Genomic DNA, 21,254 nt, shown 5'->3' on the forward strand with positions numbered 1-21,254 from the left:
GGCAGCCCTCCCTAGAAACCTTCAGCAGAGGATTGCAGCGTACCTTCAGAAAAGTTTCTTCAAGATCTCTAGGAATTCAAGGTGCATCCTGGTGCACATAAACAAACTGTTCTGCAGGACCCCCCTGCCTAATTCTACAGGGGAATAAGAAGCAGATAGTGCATCTACCTCTGTTGGTTATTTCACTACCTTTTCTAGCATGATCAAAAAAGAGTAAATGAACAGATGTGTCCCTGCAATATCAAAGCAAACTGTACACATACCAGAGGTTCCTTCCCTAGCATCAGGCTTGCCCATGCTGGACTGAAGGAACTGGCTTGACTGATCTGGAGTCAAAAATATGTCCTGGATCACTGCACCACTGGATCCCCCAGTCGCCTGTCCCCCATACTCCTCCTCTTCCTCATCCAACACCTCCTCCTAACTGTTTACTCCAGCGGCCTGTGATTCCTGCTCCACCAAAGATGGCATGCAGCTCTTTGTAAAAGTGGCATGTCTGCAGCTCTGCACCACAGCAACTGTTAGGCTCCATTGCCTTCTGGTACACCTGCCTCAGCTCCTTGGCTTTCATGTGGCACTGCTGCAGATCCCTCTTCTCCCCACAGACCCAGGAGATCCACCACCTCCTGTGTACTCCACGCAGAAGTGTGTCAGCAGTGTGCAGTCAGCATGGTCAGCGGGGCAGTTGCTAGGTGAACTCTCCACGCCAAACAAATAGGAAATGGAATTCCAAAAATTCGCAGGGCTTTAAAGGGGAGGGCTGTCTACCTGGTCACTGGGCTGTGGAGTTCAAAATGGTGACTGAATTTTGGGCATTGTAGGAAACCTCCTGGAGGCCACTAAAGTCAATGTAAGTAATGCAGTGTTTACACTGACACTGCATCGACCTAACTATGTCAACCTAAGTGCTACGCCTCTCACAGACGTGGAGTTAGTAGGTGGGTGTAGTGGGCATGTTACATCAGCGGGAGCGACGTTTTAGTGTAGCCGCTTACGAGTTAGGTCGACATAAACTGCCTTGCATCGATCGAACGCTGTATCATAGACCAGGCCTAAGTCAGTGTAGTGGGTGAGTTACATCGGTGGGAGCAGCATTTTCGTGTAGACACTTACAGAATTAGGTCAACATAAGCTGTTTTACCTTGACTTAACTCTGTAATGTAGACCAGGGCTGAGATAGAGTGATAAAAGCTCTCTGCCTATTCAGTCCTTGGTCTCTTTTGCTGATGCTGCTGACAAAAGTGTAATTGTTATGGTGATAGTGTTTGTGATGTGAAAATTTGTCCATTGGAATGGACTGAGACAATTGATTCTTTCCATTTAAGCCATTAACTGGGCTGTTTTTTTGCTACAGGCATTAACAGTGAAGCACAAAGAGAAATATCTAAAATATTCCTTTCTGTTTGATCATTAATGTCACTATTACATTATTTTATATTGTCAAGTTAAAACTAGTTGGTTAGAATAGAAGAGCATATGTGAAAAGCAAAGCTAAAAAATACTGGTATGTCAAATGGTTTTTTTATAATTTGGGTAAAAATCAATCATTTTTATATGGATGCACGGAAGTCAAAAGGACTCTAGTTTTAGACAACTGTGGAATTTGAAGTTTTAAAATCCTGTTTAGACCTTTGGACATTTAACCTCCATAAATGTAGATCAGGGAAGCCAATGTGGGATAAACCTTTCGGTCTTGATTCACTTGTGTGGGTGCAGGAAGGGCAGCTGCATCCCAGGAGAGATTTACCCTTAGTGAAGGATAGCCTTAATCTCCATCTAGGGTAATAAGATTAAGAGGGACCTTTATTTTTATCTTGTCCTTATTCCAGGTAGTATCCATCTGCATAATTCCTTCGTGCAGGAAAAAAATAATTCTTTAAAAGTAGCTAACGTCATAGTAATTAATTTTATGGTTGTTTAGATTTGCTAATCAGACTCCACACAAGATTTTTTTATCTTGTAATGAAATCTGAGAAGTAATCACTGAGATGTTTTACTATGTGAACTGAGGCCTCATCTTTTATCCTATTTAACACCTAAAGGAAAGGTTACAGAAACATGCATGATTTTCATACTGTTGAGAACAGTGTTACGTACATGAGAAGTGTACCTAATTTTTTATTATCTACAGATGACGGGAAAGCAGAATTGCAGCATTAGAAATAGGGATGCATATTTATGGAAACATATTAATTCCCCATAAAGTTATTCTCGAGGAGGTCCAGGATGGACTTCCTAGGAGGAGAAGCTTCCCAATACATTCAGGATGTTTGAATGTATGCCTAAGTGTATTCTTCAGGTTTGATTTACTCCTGTACTAGAGATATTGTAATTAGGCTGACTACACTGTAGCTCCAAACCACTGTACTCATTCTCTGAAATCAATATGTTGAAATATATTTCAAAAATTTAAAGCTAAAAAAAGATCAGTTACATAGAAAGCATATATATATATTTAAATCATTAGGAATTACGTTGAATATGTTTTTTAAATCACATGCAGTTACTTTTAGAAAGCAGTCCTGGGCTTCAGCATCTATTTGTGGTAGGATAAATTGGACTTTGAAGGTTTTTGTAATTATACTTTTCCATGGTGAAATCTATTTTAAGTGTTTTGAGAATTTGAACTATTTGAGCAACTAAACCAGCCTGGGTACCTTTCTCATTTAAGCTTTCAATGGAGTGAGATTTTTTTAATTAGTCCTTGATTTTCTGTATTTTGAATGTTTCCTGAAAGACAGCACTTTGGCAATGAAGAGCCAAAAAGAAAAAAAAAATGAGGCTATGGTGATTTGCATTATTATGATTGTTCTTATTCTATGTTTGTAGTTCGACAATCAGCAAGCACTGGGAGGCTGAACTGGCCACACTTAAGGGTAACAATGCCAAGCTCACAGCAGCTCTGCTGGAATCCACTGCCAATGTAAAACAATGGAAACAACAGCTTGCTGCATATCAGGAGGAAGCAGAACGTCTACATAAGAGGGTGAGTCCAGACAAACAGCTGAGGTCCTTGAAATCCATAAGACTGAGGAGCTAGTGAATATATTTGATTATTTGGAAGTATAGTGATCTCTCAAGGAATTATCTTTTCATATTGCAGTTGCCAAACTGCACCCAAACAGGGTTTTGTGAGAGAGAGAGAGAGAATGTGTGCACTGACTTTTTTCTTAGGAATTTACTCAAAACTCCAGGGTGGCGCAAAGTATTCTGTAACATCTGTTACAACAGAATAAGTATTCTCTTGTAAATTGTCATAAGAAATGTGTATATTTTTATATCACTTAGACGATGCTGTAGGGGTGTGTGACACCTTATAGATATGGGCGGTAAGTGACAATTCCCCTAGGGGAGGCTAGCTTCCCGTCCACCTCTTCTGCTCATGGTCCCACCCACACTCAACTCCTGCCCTGCCCCCTCCTCACTTGCCCCATCCCTCCTCTCCTTCCCCCTTCATTTCTCCCCCTGCCCCCTGATTCCCCTGCATTGCCCTATCCACCATGCCGTGCACCCACTGCCCCGGCCCCCCATCCCATCCGGCCCCCTGCATCTCCCTTCAGCTGCCTCCTGCCCCTTCACACATCCTTGTTTCCCCTTCAATCCCCTCTTGCTCACACCCCCGAACAGCTGATATGCAGATTGTCCCTGCAAGAGGTACACCAGCTGCTCGGCCTCAGAGCACACAGAGTGCAATATAAGCCCCATAAACGGAAAAGGTCAAGAATACCTCTTTTAACAGTTTCAGAGTAGCAATCATGTTAGTCTGTATTCGCAAAAAGAAAAGGAGTGCTTGTGGAACCTTAGAGACTAGCAGATTTATTTGAGCATAAGCTTTCGTGAGCTACAGCTCACTTCATTAGATGCATTCAGTGGAAAATACAGTGGGGAGATTTATATACACAGAGAACATGAAACAATGGGTGTTATCATACACACTGTAAGGAGAGGTGAGCTAATACCAGCAGGAGAGCAGAGGGGTGGGGGAGAAAGCCTTTTGTAGTGATAATCAAGGTGGGCCATTTCCAGCAGTTGACAAGAATGTCTGAGGAACAGTTTTTGGGAGGAGGGGGGGTATAAACATGGGGAAATAGTTTTACTTTGTGTAATGACCCATCCACTCCCAGTCTCTATTCAAGCCTAAGTTAATTGTATCCAGTTTGCAAATTAATTCCAATTCAGCAGTCTCTCGTTGGAGTCTGTTTTTGAAGTATTTTTGTTGTAATATTGCGACTTTTAGGTCTGAAAATCGAGTGACCAGAGAGATTGAAGTGTTCTCCGACTGGTTTATGAATGTTATAATTCTTGACATCTGATTTGTGCATTTATTCTTTTACGTAGAGACTGTCCAGTTTGACCAATGTACATGGCAGAGGGGCATTGCTGGCACATGATGGCATATATCACATTGGTGGATGTGCAGGTGAACGAGCCTCTGATAGTGTGGCTGGTGTGATTAGGCCCTCTGATGGTGTCCCCTGAATAGATATGTGGACACAGTTGGCAACGGGCTTTATTGCAAGGATAGGTTCCTGGGTTTGTGTTTTTGTTGTGTGGTATATGGTTGCTGGTGAGTATTTGCTGCAGGCTGGGGGGCTGTCTGTAAGCAAGGACGGCCTGTCTCCCATGATCTGTGAGAGTGATGGGTCATCCTTCAGGATAGGTTGTAGATCCTTGATGATGCGTTGGAGAGGTTTTAGTTGGGGGCTGAAGGTGATGGCTAGTGGCGTTCTGTTATTTTCTTTGTTGGGTCTGTCCTGTAGTAGGTGACTTCTGGGTACTCTTCTGGCTCTGTCAGTCTGTTTCTTCACTTCCGCAGGTGGGTATTGTAGTTGTAAGAATGCTTGATAGAGATCTTGTAGGCGTTTGTCTCTGTCTGAGGGGTTGGAGCAAATGTGCTTGTATCATAGAGCTTGGCTGTAGACAATGGATTGTGTGGTGTGGTCTGGATGAAAGCTGGAGGCATGTAGGTAAGTATAGCGGTCAGTAGGTTTCCGGTATAGGGTGGTGTTTATGTGACCATCGCTTATTAGCACCGTAGTGTCCAGGAAGTGGATCTCTTGTGTGGAGTGGTCCAGGCTGAGATTGATGGTGGGATGGAAATTGTTGAAATCATGGTGGAATTCCTCAAGGGCTTCTTTTCCATGGGTCCAGATGATGAAGATGTCATCAATATAGCACAAGTAGAGTAGGGGCATTAGGGGATGGGAGCTGAGGAAGCGCTGTTCTAAGTCAGCCCTAAAAATGTTGGCATACTGTGGGGCCATATGGGTACCCATAGCAGTGCCGCTGATTTGACGGTACACATTGTCCCCAAATGTGAAATAGTTATGGGTGAGGACAAAGTCACAAAGTTCAGCCACCAGGTTTCCCGTGACATTATCGGGGATACTGTTCCTGACGGCTTGTAGTCCATCTTTGTGTGGAATGTTGGTGTAGAGGACTTCTACATCCATAGTGGCCAGGATGGTGTTTTCAGGAAGATCACCGATGGATTGTAGTTTCCTCAGGAAGTCAGTGGTGTCTCAAAGATAGCTGGGAGTGCTGCTATCTCTATATCTATCTTGCTATATCTGCTACCCAAGATCCATAAACCTGGAAATCCTGGATGCCCCATCATCTCAGGCATTGGCACCCTGACAGCAGGATTGTCTGGCTATGTAGATTCCCTCCTCAGGCCCTACGCTACCAGCACTCCCAGATATCTTCGAGATAGACCTGACCCAATAAATCCAGCTCTCTAAGCAAATATATGGAGTTCCGGCATTTTAAAAACAAAAATCAACATCAATATGCCGTCAGCATGATTGATGCAAAAGTGGATCAAATCAGGATGTAGGTGGTTAATCTAGACTGGGCCTGATCCTGTAAGGTTCTGAGCACTTTCAAAACTTCCTTCAGCACTTTACAAGAATCAGTCAGTACCCTTTAGGGTGAGGTCCCATGTTTGGAACTGGAGAAGCTTTTAGATTTGGTAGTTAATTCGGTGACATTTTTTTAAAGCACAATTTTGACAAGCTACTGCATCTCAGTTAGCTCCCTCTGTAATAAAGATAGAAACTGGTGCTTAAAATTCTGCTGAAATATTGGAATAACAGACCAGGAGGCAATGTTTTAGCTACACCATATGATGGCAAGCAGAGGTTAAGTGATTGTGCCTTTTTTGACAAATGGATTATCATTATAATAGGCTCAGTTGTTAAATCCAACTCTTTCTTCAGAGCGCATGTAGATGAAACATGACCAAAAATCTGTCCATTAAGCTCCCAAGAAACATGCCATTTGATCCTGAGAGCCCTGTCAAGAAAAGAGACTCCTGTAATGAATAGCCCTGATTTTTAGAAATATTCATATTAAGATAGATTTCAAGGGGAGACAACAACCCCAGTACTGGTTTGCATGTTAAAGCGTAGTTAAATGGGTTCTCTGTATACAAGATTTTTCTGTGAGAGCATCCTGGATGGGCGGTGTTTATATCTGTGCCTGTGTGTCTGTTCTCTTGGGAAGCTCACACACCAATCAGATTGTCCTTGAAAACCACAAAAAAGCCAGTGACATAGTGAGAGGGAGAACCATAGTGAATAATCACATTTGTTACCAGAGAAAGGAAAAAAACAAGAATGAATTGGAGTTTCCAGAAATAATGACTTGTTTTACATCTGTTTAATGATGCATAGTGTAGTTTTGAAAATTAAATTTTCTATGCAATTTGGTAAAACTGCTTTATAATTTGTATTTTAGAAGTGTAAGATCATTTACTTTAATTGAATTACTCATTTAAGTAAAGTTAAGTTAGTGAGTGTTTGCAGGATGGGGGCCTAAGTCCTCAAGCTGGGAGCTGTAGCAGACTCTTATCCTCTGAGGATCAAACACAGAAGCAACATATCACATGTACTGAACAATGGGCTACATAAAGCAACATATCACATGTACTGAACAATGGGCTTGATCTTATTTTTCTGTATTTAGTCCTTCACTATTGTTTTTGATGCTAAAATTATGTTACTGCTTGCCTTTTTCCTGTATAATTTTATATTCAACCAGAACCTTGATGTAGTATGTTTATAATTAGCATTCGTCTTTACAGTTCTATATAACCCTTTTTTCATTTTTTATTATTCTCATTAATTCTAGCCTGTCTGTCTATCTTGCTGTTAAATATCATAAGCATAATATCAGGCCTTTTCTGCACTCTGCTGGAGGTGTTGGCACCCTAAAACCCACCTGCCCAGTTAGGCTACCAACAAGACTTAGTCCTCCAGAGGCCTAAAAGGGCCAAAAGGAGAAACTGACCAATTGGGAGCCAGCAGGCCGGATAAGGACTGTGACAGAATTGGAGCTCCTCATTGCTATCCCAGAACCACAGGGCCTTGTCTTCAAGTGCTGCAACTAAGTATGTTGTTGTTTGTTTATTTAAAGGTGCTGACAGCCGACATCTGAGTTTATTTTTATTTAACTCTTTAGGGACGGTTGCTGAGCTTGTGACATGGTCACCCTGCTCCAAGCAGGCTGCCAGTACTTGTGGTCTAAAGCAGGGAACACCTGCAGTACCACACTTGGCCCCACAAGAGGCACTATGGAGCAGCCCCACCTATCCCAACTTGGTATTAGCAATAGGATCGACTCCTCCTTTCTGTAAATGAGAACCATGGAGGAGACTGTATAACTCCCGGCTCTGCAGCAGAGGCTTTTCCTGGATGCGCAACTGGCCGCCAACGAGGCCACCCAGAAGCAGCAAGCTGTGCTCCTCAAGCTACTGTAGAGGCAGCAGCCATAGCGGCAATGACAGTTCCAGGAGGCAATAAATGGGTGGATCACCAGCCTCTCCCATTCCAGAAGGACACTTTGGGGTCAGGAATAGACCTTACCAAACTGGGACCTGATGATGATCTTGAAATACATGTTACGCTGTTCAGTGGGAAAAGACTACCTACGCTGCATGACTAGCTCCTTTTCTGTCTGGGGAAGCTCAGACAGGTTACTGGGCCTTAAATGATGAAGCCACAAAGGACTATGATACCCTGAAAGCCACCATCTTTGACTGACCAGGAGTATCACTGGAGACTTACCAGCACTGGTTCCAGATAGAAACTTTCTCCTTTGGGATACAACCCTGTTCCAATGCCCAGCAACTAAAGGATTGGGCCACCTACTTGCTTCGGCTGGTTTCCCGCTCTCCAGTTGAAATTGTAGAGTCTGTAGTGTGCAGACAGTATCTAGAGGTTTTGCAAGCCACCATTCAAACCTACCATACGCAGACATAACTCCAGCACCACTGAAGGTGCCATCCTATTCACAGAGGACTTTATGCTGTTTGGTTGACCCGACCAGTGTGAGCCACCTGGGCCTGGAGAAGCCTGGCCCCAACCTCCCAAGGAATCACCCTCGGCCCTTTCCTGGTAGTTCAGGTTTCCTGGAAAAGTCTCAGAACGAGGGTTACCCTCCTCATGGACCCCAGAAGGCACCGCACAACACCACCAAAAGAGCATCAGAGAGGAAGTACATGGAGTCACACCTGGGAGCCGGTCAGGGAGCTTCCCCTAAACAAATGATCATCTGTTTCCACTGTGGAAAGCTGGGGTACATCAGTCACTCATGCAATTTCATAGAGTGTGGTTTCATGGAGTGCTAGGGCCTCTCAGGAAGAACAGATGAGAACTGTTGCTAAGGATTTGTAAATCCAGTAGTTCTATGGGGCTCAACAGTATCAGAGCTAATAAACTCAAGGTGCTTCTGAACCCTAGTCTGGGAGACCTTACTGGATTCTGGAGAGCAACAGGAGGATGATCCAGTGTATATGACCTGGGTCCATGGGGATACTCATACCTACCCAATAACCTGGCGATCTTTGAACATACGGGACCAACCAGAATGCTTCAGGTTGGTATAACACCCAGTTTGCCATGGGAAGTAATAATCAGGAGGGACTGGCAACGTTTCTCTTCACTATTACTGCACCACTCAGAGAGCTCAGACATCAGATCTGACCACCTGTCTGACATCTTCCTGATTGTGGGCTCCAACCTCTGTAATGGCTTCTTGCAATTCAAGAAGACTCAGAAACAGCGACAACTTGCTTGATTGCAAACAGCCTTGGCAGCTGATGAGCTGGCTGGCAGCTCAGCAGAACAGCCTCGGAATAACTCTCTTCCTAACATCAACCCAATGCTGTTAACCAGTTCCTTTGATTTGGTCTGAGAAGAACAAGGAGATGCCACCCTTGGAGAGGCATACACCTAGATTGTGGTGGTTAATGGAACTATCTCTCAGGAGGTTTAAACCGCCCAATGTCCTTATTTCAAGTGGCAAAATGACTTACTCTGTTGAGTGGAGATGAACTCCAGCCCAGGTGAGGTATGCCACTAGATCCTGGTGCTTTGAAACGTTCAGAAAAAAATGCTACAGCTGGCACATGAGTCCCTTCGTTGCTCACTTGGGCAGAGACAAAACCCTGGAGATTTTATCAGCCAGGGGTCCACAAAGAAGTAGTGAATTTTTGTGACGCTTTCCCTCAGTGCCAACAGGTAGCACCTAAAGGACACCTTGGGGCTCCCTTGATCTCCTTTCTCTCATAAGCACACCATTGAAGTAGGGTATGGATGGACATAGTGCTATGGAGAGGGGGGGCGAGGGGTGCTTTCCTGGGAGTGGGCCAACTACTACATTAGGTTCATGCCCCACTTCGCAAACCTTGCAGCACCATTGACAGACCTCACAAAGGCCACTGCACCCAGAGCAGTGGACAACTGACTGTGATGAAGCCATTATCAAGATAAAGAGTACCCTGTGTCAGCAGCCTGTACTTCAGAGTCTGGACGACTTCTCATTCCAGTTCTTACTGCAAACTGATGCTTCTGCAGTATGTTTGGGAGCAGTGTCACAAAACTTTCAGGTTGTGGAGGATCTTATACTATTCAGAAACTGCAGCCACTAGAGACTAGATTCTTCATCATCAAGCAAAAATGCCTGACCATCAAATAGGTTGTTGGGGAATTACATTATTATATTTTAGGGTCTCCCTTTAACCTAATAATGGACAATCCACCCCATAAATGGTTGCAGGTGTTGAAGGACACTAGTCCTCGCATTACTCAATGTTATTTGGCACTGCAACCATATGCCTTTTGCATGCGATACCAAGGTTCACAGCGCTAGAATGCAGGTTTCTTTTCCTGGGATGGTGTGGATATTCTCGAAGGAGGAGATTGGGGCCCTTGGGATCTATCAGGCCTTCCCTAACCCCTACTAGAGGTGTTGGCATCCTGACACCTCCCTCCCCACACACATCTGCACATACAGTCAGGCTGGGCTACCAACAAGACTTAGTTGTCCAGAGTCCTAGAAGGGCAAGGAGGAGAACTGACCAATCAGGAGCCAGCAGGCCAATTAAGAATGCTTCCCAGATTCTTCTCAGGGGCAGAGCTGGGCGAGACTGGGCAGAGACTGTGCTCCTCAGTGCTAACCCACAAGCCCAATGCCAGGTCAGGGCCTTGCCTTCAAGTGCTGCAAATAAGTGCTTGCTTTGTTGTTGTTTGTTTATTAAAAGGCACAGACAGCCAAATTTTGAGTTTATTTGTGTTTAACTGTTTAGAGACTGTTGCTAAGCGTAGGGCACAAGCTGCCCTTCTCCAAGCAGACAGTCAAAACTTGTGGACTCAGGGAGCACGCGCAGAACCACACTTGGTTCCACCGGGGGCACTATGGAGCAGCCCCACCTGTCACAGATACCTTTGTCTTTTTTAATATTTCGAATTTCGTTCAAACTCAAGCTTTTTCTATTTTATATAAATATTTTCAAAATCTTGCCTTTAAACAATGGCCTTAGTCTCTTCTATTTATTTTACGTTATTTGTAAATCTCGTCATCCTTTTTTAATACAGAAACTATGCCAAAATACCCCTGTCCCTGATTATTTCAATATCTTCATATGTTCAATATCTTCATAAATGATCTGGAGGATGGTGTGGATTGCACTCTCAGCAAATTTGCGGATGATACTAAACTGGGAGGAGTGGTAGATACGCTGGAGGGGAGGGATAGGATACAGAAGGACCTAGACAAATTGGAGGATTGGGCCAAAAGAAATCTGATGAGGTTCAATAAGGATAAGTGCAGGCTCCTGCACTTAGGACGGAAGAACCCAATGCACAGCTACAGACTAGGGACCGAATGGCTAGGCAGCAGTTCTGCGGAAAAGGACCTAGGGGTGACAGTGGACGAGAAGCTGGATATGAGTCAGCAGTGTGCCCTTGTTGCCAAGAAGGCCAATGGCATTTTGGGATGTATAAGTAGGGGCATAGCGAGCAGATCGAGGGACGTGATCGTTCCCCTCTATTCGACATTGGTGAGGCCTCATCTGGAGTACTGTGTCCAGTTTTGGGCCCCACACTTCAAGAAGGATGTGGATAAATTGGAGAGAGTCCAGCGAAGGGCAACAAAAATGATTAGGGGTCTGGAACACATGAGTTATGAGGAGAGGCTGAGGGAGCTGGGATTGTTTAGCCTGCAGAAGAGAAGAATGAGGGGGGATTTGATAGCTGCTTTCAACTACCTGAAAGGGGGTTCCAAAGAGGATGGCTCTAGACTGTTCTCAATGGTATCAGATGACAGAACGAGGAGTAATGGTCTCAAGCTGCAGTGGGGGAGGTTTAGATTGGATATTAGGAAAAACTTTTTCACTAAGAGGGTGGTGAAACACTGGAATGCGTTACCTAGGGAGGTGGTAGAATCTCCTTCCTTAGAGGTTTTTAAGGTCAGGCTTGACAAAGCCCTGGCTGGGATGATTTAACTGGGAATTGGTCCTGCTTCGAGCAGGGGGTTGGACTAGATGACCTTCTGGGGTCCCTTCCAACCCTTATATTCTATGATTCTATGATTCTATTCTTCATTCAATTTTTAAAAACAAATGAATTAGCTCCACTCTAGTTATGTGTATTAACCTATATTGTCCAATGAGTCAGAGAGGTCTATTATGAAATTCTCTGGACAAAAAGAAGAAACATGAGATCTTCCATGTATTAAAACCAATAGTAAAAGGTTCTATAGCCGTATAAATAAGAAGAAAACAAAGAAAGAAGAAGTGGGACTGCTAAACACTGAGGATGGAGTGGAGGTTAAGAATAATCTAGGCATGGCCCAATATCTAAACAAATACTTTGCCTCAGTCTTTAATGAGGAGCTTAGGGATAATGGTAGGGTGACAAATGGGAAGGAGGATATGGAGGTAGATATTACCACATCCGAGGTAGAAGCCAAACTTGAACAGCTTAATGGGACTAAATCGGGGGGGGGGGGGCAGATAATCTTCATCCAAGAATATTAAAGGAACTGGCACATGAAATTGCAAGCCCATTAGCAAAAAATTTTAATGAATCTGTAAACTCAGGGGTTGTACTGTATGACTGGAGAATTGCTCACATAGTTCCTATTTTTAAGAAAGGGGGAAAAAAAGTGATCCAGGTAACTACAGGCCTGTTAATTTGACCTCTGTAGTATGCAAGGTCTTGGAAAAAAATTTTGAAGGAGAAAGTATTTAAGGACATTGAAGTCAATGGTAATTGGGACAAAATACAGCATGGCTTTACAAAAGGTAGATCGTGTCAAACCAACCTGATCTCCTTCTTTGAGAAGGTAACAGATATTTTAGACAAAGGAAATGCAGTTGATTTAATTTACCTCAATTTCAGTAAGGCATTTGATATGTTTCCACATGGGGAATTATTAGCGAAATTGGAAAAGATGGGGATCAATGTGAAAATTGAAAGGTGGATAAGGAACTGGATAAAGGGGAGACTGCAATGGGTCACACTGAAAGGTGACCTGTGAGGCTGGAAGGAGGTTACTAGTGGAGTTTCTCAGGGATCGGTTTTGGGACCAATCTTATTTAATCTTTTTATTCCTGACCTTGGCACAAAAAGCGGGAATGTGCGAATAAAGTTTGCGGATGACACAAAGCTGGGAGGTATTGCCAATACAGAGAAGGACCGGGATATCATACAGAAAGATCTGGATGACCTTGTAAACTGGAGTAATAGTAATAGGATGAAATTTAATAGTGAAAAGTGCAAGGTCATGCATTTAGGGATTAATAACAAGAATTTTTGTTATAAACTGGGGACGCATCAGTTGGAAGTAACAGAGGAGGAGAAGGACCTCGGAGTATTGGTTGATCACAGGATGACTATAAGCCACCAATGTAATATGGCCGTGACAAAAGCTAATGCCGTCTTGGGATGCCTCAGGTGAGGTATTTCCTGTAGACATAAGGAGGTGTTAGTACCGTTATACAAGGCAGTGGTGAGACCTCATCTGGAATATTGTGTGCAGTTCTGGTCTCCCATGTTTAAGAAAGATGAATTCAAACTGGAACAGGTACAGAGAAGGGCGACTAGGATGATCCGAGGAATGGAAAACTTGTCTTATGAAAGGAGATTCAAAGAGCTTGGCTTGTTTAGCCTAACCAAAAGAAGTCTGAGCGGAGATATGATTGCTCTCTATAAATATATCAGAGGGATAAATACCACAGAGGGAGAAGAATTATTTAAGCTCTGTACCAATGTGGACACAAGAACAAATGGATATAAACTGGCCATCAGGAAGTTTAGACTTGAAATTAGATGAAGGTTTCTAACCATCAGAGGAGTGAAGTTCTGGAACAGCCTTCCAAGGGAAGCAGTGGGGGGCTAAAGACATATCTGGCTTGAAGACTAATCTTGATAAGTTTATGGAAGGGATGATATGATAGGATAGCCTAATTTTGGCAATTAACTGATCTTCAACTATTAGTGATAGATATGCCCAATGGCTTGTGATGGGATGTTAGATGGGGTGGGATCTGAGTTACTACAGAGAATTCTTTCCTGGGTGTCTGGCTCATGAGTCTGCCCACATGCTCAGGTTTAGCTGATCACCATATTTGGGGTCGGGAAGGAATTTTTCTCCTGGGCAGATTGGCAGAGGCCCTGGGGTTTTTTTGCCTTCCTCTGCAGCGTGGGGCACGGGTCACTTGCTGGAGGATTCTCTGCACCTTGAAGTCTTTAAACCACGATTTGTAGCTCAGACATAGGTTAGGGGTTTGTTATAGGAGTGGCTGGGTGAGATTCTCTGGCCTGTGTTGTGCAGGAGGTCAGACTAGATGATCATAATGGTCCCTTCTGACCTTAAAGTTTATGATTCTATGAAATGTATTAAAACCCTGTTGGGCTTGGGAAAACTTATTAATAGGTCCTAGGGTCCTCCCAGAGGATCTGGATCCTCAAATACAGGAACCAGCAGCCCCTGAAGATGTGCCAATAACTGAAAGTCTCACCCCTTGTTAACATTGGCAAGTCAGGACTAGGTACGTGCATTAATCTATATTAGTTTGCTGTCCATTGTCCCCCTATCTTCCTGCTCCAGTTGCCCTCCTTCCCAACCATGGACCTAGGGCTGAGAGGGAAAAAGACTGCATACAGCTTCATTGAAACTATAAAGTTCTAAAAGACTAAAGATCACTACTTTTTTCTGAAATGTTCAGTATCAAAAACACACTTCATGGCAAAATTTTGGCAATAACTGGGTTGTTCTGAAACACATGAAAGTTTACAAAACAAATGTATGGATTTGGTATCCTTCAGATCTTAGAAAAAAGGTTTCGGAGATGTCTTGTGATGCCAGTCAAGAGATTAACAGTAAGCTCTGAGGCACAAGAGAAGTTGTTGGATCCTTTCATGGTGGTTCTGAAAAAATGGCAAAAGACAAAAGGGCCCCTTTGAGCAGGGTCAAGTCCCACACAAAAGGTTAATCAGATCCAGCACACTCAGATCTGACTATGTCCATTCCAAAATTGAAAAGTAAGGCTGTCCATCAGGGAAAATCTTGGTGTGATGCTGGGAGACCTGGTACCAGCTCATGCCTATTCCTCTGCTGAACACTGACAAATACATACCTGAATTAGTCTGCCTCTCCTATGTGTTAGCATTGTTAAAATAGATGTTAAATTTATAAAATGTGTATAGACTTTATTAAACTCTTGCAGGATGCTGCATGTATTAATCTCACTTATAACATCTGTACCCCATACTATAAAGTTATATTCAGGGTTTGTATTGTAATCCTCTGTAATTGTGTAAATCATCAAACAGGAAAGAAACATTAATTAATGTAAAATGCTGGCTTCCTACAGAAGGCCCACCAAGAAGGTCCATTGAAACCAAATGAATCATTGTGAAACATCAAAGAACAAAGGCTTTGGTAATTGCATTCCTCCCATCCAGTGAAGATGAGATGTGAGCATGAACACATCCCATCAGCTTGAACTTGGGGGACAGGGGAATAAAAATCCTTAACAAGAAAAAACTATATCTTTATGCTGTTTGGACTCTGAGGAGCAAGGATTACTAAGCATAACCAAAAGATCAGCAGTGCTTGGCCTGGTTTAGCAGTGAAGGACATATAGAGCTTGCTTATTATAGAAGCTTCTGTTACCTTTTGAAACTTAAGACTGTAACTCATTTGTGTGTATTTTTATCTGCTTTAGCCTTATAAATAACTCTCATTTCTTTTTCTTAGTTGTTAAATCTTTAGATAGTTTGTTATAGGATCGGCTATAAACATTGTCTTTGGTGTAAGATCTGAAGTGTGATTGACCTGGGATAAGTGATTGGTCCTTTGGGATTGGAAACAACCTGAATGTTGTGATTTTTGGTGTAAGGGACCATCTATCACAAAGGCAGGCTTACCTGGGTGACAAGATAGAGAAGTAGCTAAGGGGACTCTCTTTGACTCCATGGTTAGGCTGTTATAGAGCCTGAGGAGTTCACACTTGATATTTGTTGGTGAAATCTAAGTATAGAATTCACAGCCAGTTTGGGGTTTGTACCCTGCATCTTAACTGTCTGAGGCTGGTATTCACAATGTTGAGCCACTATAGGACAGCTTGACACTTGGCATAGACCACAACTGCCAAATCCTGTGAGTTCATCAGATCCAAAATGGTACTCAAGATCCTTCCAGAATAGATGGTTCTTTTATCACAGTCACATATAGCTACCAATGTTACTGTGATAGCTGAATACACAAATCCACAGCCAGATCCTGTACCGGATCCATGGGACAGACCATCTAAAGAAGGGAAGAGAAAAGCACCCTCAGATTGTTGCTATTCGGATCTCCACACCTGAAAAGCAAAGTGGATGGGTGGATGAACTTTCTCATTTTTCTCCAGTCTTCTCTATCTTCTTCTAAAACACCTTTGGACTCGCTAAATAAAATTATCCTGCCATTTGTTATGCTGCACTTCCCAGTTCATTTGGTCTCGCCAGTTGTATCTGCATCGGTTCCAAGGTTGGATCCTCAGTCAAAACAGGAACAGGATTGAACTAAGCCACTGGTGGTCCATGCTAGATTTCAGCCTTACAGGACAGGGTGTACTCTTAGATGTGGAGTTTTCAGACCTCATTGCCTCTGGGTTATGAATCACTACTAGAATGTGGCAAGATACTGGCAAGATTGGCCACTGTCAGTGGTCTAGTCCTATTGGCCGCCATCCAGTGCTATATACTTAGCATTATTGGCACAAGAATCCCACTTTGACTAAAGAACAATAAAAGACTTGTCCATCAGATTTGAGATTCACGGATCCAATTACGACTTCTATTTTCAGAGAGCACCTTTGTACCTTACAGTTTTGCAGAAGAAAGAACTAGTTCTTCAGGTGGAATACCAACAATTAGAGACAGAATTGGAAACAGAGATTCATCCCCTGATGAGAATGTTGGAATAAAATTTGCTTCCTCTCCTTCTGAGGATGCACTACAATTTCATGAACTTGTAAAAAGGATGGCCATAACTTTAAAACTTCTATCTGTGGCACTGGAGGAAACATCTCACCCCCTTTTCAACATTCTTGGTGCCCCATTGAAGAATAAAGTCTCTCTCCCTTTCCTAGATGCAGTAGACCTACCAAAATGTTTTGGTCTACCCTGGCATCCTGTCAACCAATTTCTAAAAAGGCAGACAAATTGTCTCATTTACCATATGAAGGGTTTTCCTTTCACTCACACCCCAATGTGCATTCTCTGGTTGTAGCAGCCTCAAGTAAATAGTACCAGAGGGGGACAAGCACTTTCTACTCTATATAGTAAAGAAGGCAAGAATTTGGATGCGATAGGAAGAAAGGTGTTTTGTTCTATGTCGCTTGGAACCACAATGGCAAATTACCATGCATATTAATTCCATTTATGGAAAAAGATTTCTACTTTCAGTAAAATACTTCATGAAGACCAGCACAAACTGGTTAATGCTATAATAACTGTCAAAATGTATCAAAACATGCCCTCAGAGCATCTTTTCATGCTTTGGATTCCTTGGCTAGGGCAGAAGCATCTCCAGTCACATTAAGAAGTCATGCATGGCTGAGATCCTCTACTCTCCCTCCTGAAACAAAGTGCAAGGTGGAGAAGCTCCCTTTTGAAGGGGATGGATAATTCAGTATTAATACTGACAAGACAGTGGAAAACATGAAAGATACAAGATCAGCTGCTTGTTCTTTGGATGTTTTTCCAACAGCAGGGGGCCTCTTGTCCTACATTTTGATACAACAGACAATTTTATCCATCATTGTCCTCTTCATAGTATCTCGCTCAAAGATGGCAATTTCACCAGCAGCAGCTGGTTTCTTTTCAAACACAGCAGAAAAGGAAGGCTTTTCAACCACAAATTACAGGGAAGTAGCGTGCAACCTCAACTTCTGCTCAGTTCCCAGGTCACAGATTTGACATGAAGATAGAGAGCTCCGAATCAATTCTACATCAGTCCTCTCCATCCCTTATTTGGGGACAGACTATCTGGCTTGTGAACAAATAGAAGTCCATAATGTCAGACAAGTTGACCCTGGAAGTAATGGAAAAAGGGTATGTAATTCAATTCAAAACTATACCTTCTCCCAGTCTCCCAACCCTTCCCTATTCAGGAACCCCTCTCAGAAGAACTTGATAACATCAGGGGTCCAGTCCCAGTTCAGTGCAGCTCCACCTGTATTTACTTTCAGTGGTCCAGCAAGAGCACCTGTTCTGAGGCTTCCATTTCCCCAGGTGTTTGCCTTTCTTGGGTGAAGACAGTCTTACTCCCGTCTGATTGGGATATTTCCAGAATGCACAGTACCCTCCTTTCACTGTATTATTGGGAGCCAAGACAGGTGGCCCAAGCACATCTGCTTGCTTTCTCTGCAGTCATGGTTAACAGGCTCACTGCCCACAGTTGTAAGTTACAGCACAGGTCTTTCTAAGCAGCCTATTTTATTTTTCAGATAAAAGCATTACTGAGAAAACATATTAAAACCAATATAAGAAGATACACTCATGGTAATAATCTTACCAGAGATCTCCCCAACCCGAACATGGGCTCTGGGAGGAGCAGTCCTTCAATATCCCACCCAAAAGGATTTCCATGTGGTTTCAAGTTCAGCGCAGCTTCAGCTCAGAACAAACACCTAGTCTTATGAGGCCTGAGTAGGCCCAGTCTTTCCAACCCTTCCTTAAGGATTGGGGCCTGTCCATTTGCTGAATCAGGAAGAAGGCCCCAAGACTGTGTAACACCAGGCTGTTTATTCAAAAATCCTTTCTTTGTTGGTCCCTGAGAATCGAGCTTGAACTAGTATATGTGAACTTTGTCAGGGGTGGCTTCAAAGGGGTTGATAATCAGGGCAATTCCATTATCCCCGTTCTCCTAAAGGAGTTGCATACAATTCCACAATAACACATACACAATTGAATTTTTAATACAATGGATCACAAAGGTATTAACCCTAATTCAGTAAGGTTTAAATTAGTTCAGTTAAGTTTATCTTAGGTCCATAAGGTTTGTCCAGGATGTTGCATGATATTGTCAGTCTGTAACACCTGCTCCTTGTGGGTGTAATAGTGGAGGTTCCAAGAGAATTTACACATCAAGGGTTTTAATCAAGATATTTCCTCAAACTGAAGGATGGAGGGCTTCATCTGATTCTTGTTAAAGAAAGCTCAATGCCTTCCTCAGGAAATTCCTGCTTCCCATGTTGGCAGTAGTGTCCATCATACCCCCCTTTTCCACCTTAGATTGGTTCTGGCTCTTGATCTAAAGGATGCCTATTTCCATAAGGCCAAGTCACCTCAAGTATCACTGGTAGGTCAAAGACATTTTCAGTGCAAGGTTCTTCCTTTTGGTCTGTCTACTGCCCCCAGAGGTTTTACACAGTTCCTTTGTGATCTAGCAGTTCATTTAAGAAGACAAGACATTTTGTTTACCCCTCATCGCTATGACTGGCTACTAAAATAGACAATGCAAGAAAATCTTTTCCATGATACTCATTATACATGTTCCCTCTTCAAAGACCTGGGACATTTTAATTAATGTGAGGAAGTCATGCCTATGTCTCCCACAGAAAATCCCAATTATAGGGAAGGCAGGCTCTTTCTGACAGATGAGATTTCTGAAACTTCAGACAACCATATGTAGGCTTCATTGCCAACTTATCCAGATAGGAGGTTTTTTTCTGACACGTATGGCTCTAATGGCTGCAGCAATTTATGTCACATCATCCTCTCTTCTCAGAATGGGAACTCTGCAGTACTTGTTGGCAGTAAATTACAGACCAAGTACAGACAGTATGTGAAAATTTCTAACCATAAGAGAAGATGTGCTGACCTCCTTAATGTGCTGGACTCAGAGTACAAATGTTGTAAGAGGGATATTATTCAATCTTTAGCTCCATCAATGACTGTGACATTGGGTGCTTCCAACAGGGGGAAGGGGAATCATCTCAACTCTGTCAGTTTGAGGACACTGAAACTCTCAGGAAAAGAGTCTATACATAAACACATTAGAGTTGAGAGAGATATGTCTGTCTGCCAAATCTTCTCTACCTCACATCAAAGGGAAGGTAGTTAGTCACGTATTATATCAATAAGCAAGGCAGAGTTTTATTAATCTCAATTGTGCAGTGAGGCAATCAAGTTGCAGGATTGGTGTGTCCAGCACAACATTTATCCCATAGCCCTCTCATCTGATGGGAAAGCGCAATGACTGGTGGATCAACTACGTAGAGACATGATGCAATTACACAAATGATCAGTACAGAAGAAACTAATACACAACATCTTCAACCTCTGGGAATTTCCAGATAAAGACCTATTTGCCACCAGACGTAATACAGTGTCACTAATTCTGATCAAGAGCAAGAAAGGACACCTAATCCATATTGGATGTGTTTCTCCTGAGTTGGGGAAAAGGCCTGCTGTATACTTGCCATTTAATGCAGAAATTCTTGAGAAAGATAAAACAGTATAGAACCAAAATGATCCCAGTTGCTCCAGCATGGCTGGGGGCAACAATGGTACACCAACCTACTGCTGCTACTGAGGGAATTGACAGACTGATTCTGGCATTACCGGATTTATTGTTGCAACAACAGGGCGGGATTTACCATCTGGATACTCTATCTCGACCTCTGACTGCGTGGGCTAAAGGATTTTAACAGACTTTAAAAAATCTTGTCCTTCAGAAGTGCAACAGGTGCTACTCAGTTCTAAAACAATCTACCAGAAAATGTTTTCACCTTAAATGACTGAGGTTTGTAAACTGAATGCATAACAAATCAGAACCATCAGTATTAACACCAATTCTGGAATACTTATTTCAGTTAGTTTCAGATCTGTCAGTTTCCTCTTTATGGCTCCAGGTAGCATCTATATCAGCCTTCTGTTTTCATAGACATTACATTTGACTTTGCGCACAGTACGGTCAAGACATATATGAAAGGACTTTCTAATTTGTAACCACCTGTAAAAGACGCAATTCCACCATGGGATCTCAAGTAAGTCTTAGCACAACTCGTAAAGTTGCCTTTTGAGCCTTAGGCAGAGTGCTCTCTATTCCGTTTGTCTATTAAAACTACTTTTATAATAGCTATAATTTCAGCTGGGCAAGTGAGCAAGTTACATACCCTTGTGGCTGGACCAATTTTCACTATTTTTCACAAATATAAGGGTGGTGCTTTGTCCTAACCCAGTATTTTTATTTAGTATTGAAATTTCACATTAATCAAACAATAAATTTACCAGTTTTGTTCCTCATGGTCACAAGAGTGAATCAAGGTTACATACTTTGGATGCTCAGAGAACCCTAGCTTATTATCTGAGTAGGACTAAGGAATTTCACAGGCCTCCTAAATCTCTTTTTTTCCTATTCAGTCAGGCTGTCTCGGCACAAACAATATCTAAATGGGTTAGACAGTGTATTCA

General features: G+C 42.7%; 1 protein-coding gene across 1 annotated transcript in view; it reads left to right on the forward strand.

The window, feature by feature from the left end:
• The window catches only part of HOMER1 (homer scaffold protein 1), a 146,706-nt gene that overhangs the window by 108,703 nt on the left and 16,749 nt on the right, over nucleotides 1-21,254 (forward strand). Inside the window, exon 6 of the mRNA XM_048849378.2 lies at nucleotides 2,830-2,986. Within this exon, the coding sequence (XP_048705335.1) occupies nucleotides 2,830-2,986 (157 nt within the window). The remainder of the gene's footprint in view (nucleotides 1-2,829; nucleotides 2,987-21,254) is intronic.

Source organism: Caretta caretta, chromosome 5 (genome assembly GCF_965140235.1).
Source record: "Caretta caretta isolate rCarCar2 chromosome 5, rCarCar1.hap1, whole genome shotgun sequence".
Lineage (NCBI taxonomy): Eukaryota > Metazoa > Chordata > Testudines > Cheloniidae > Caretta > Caretta caretta.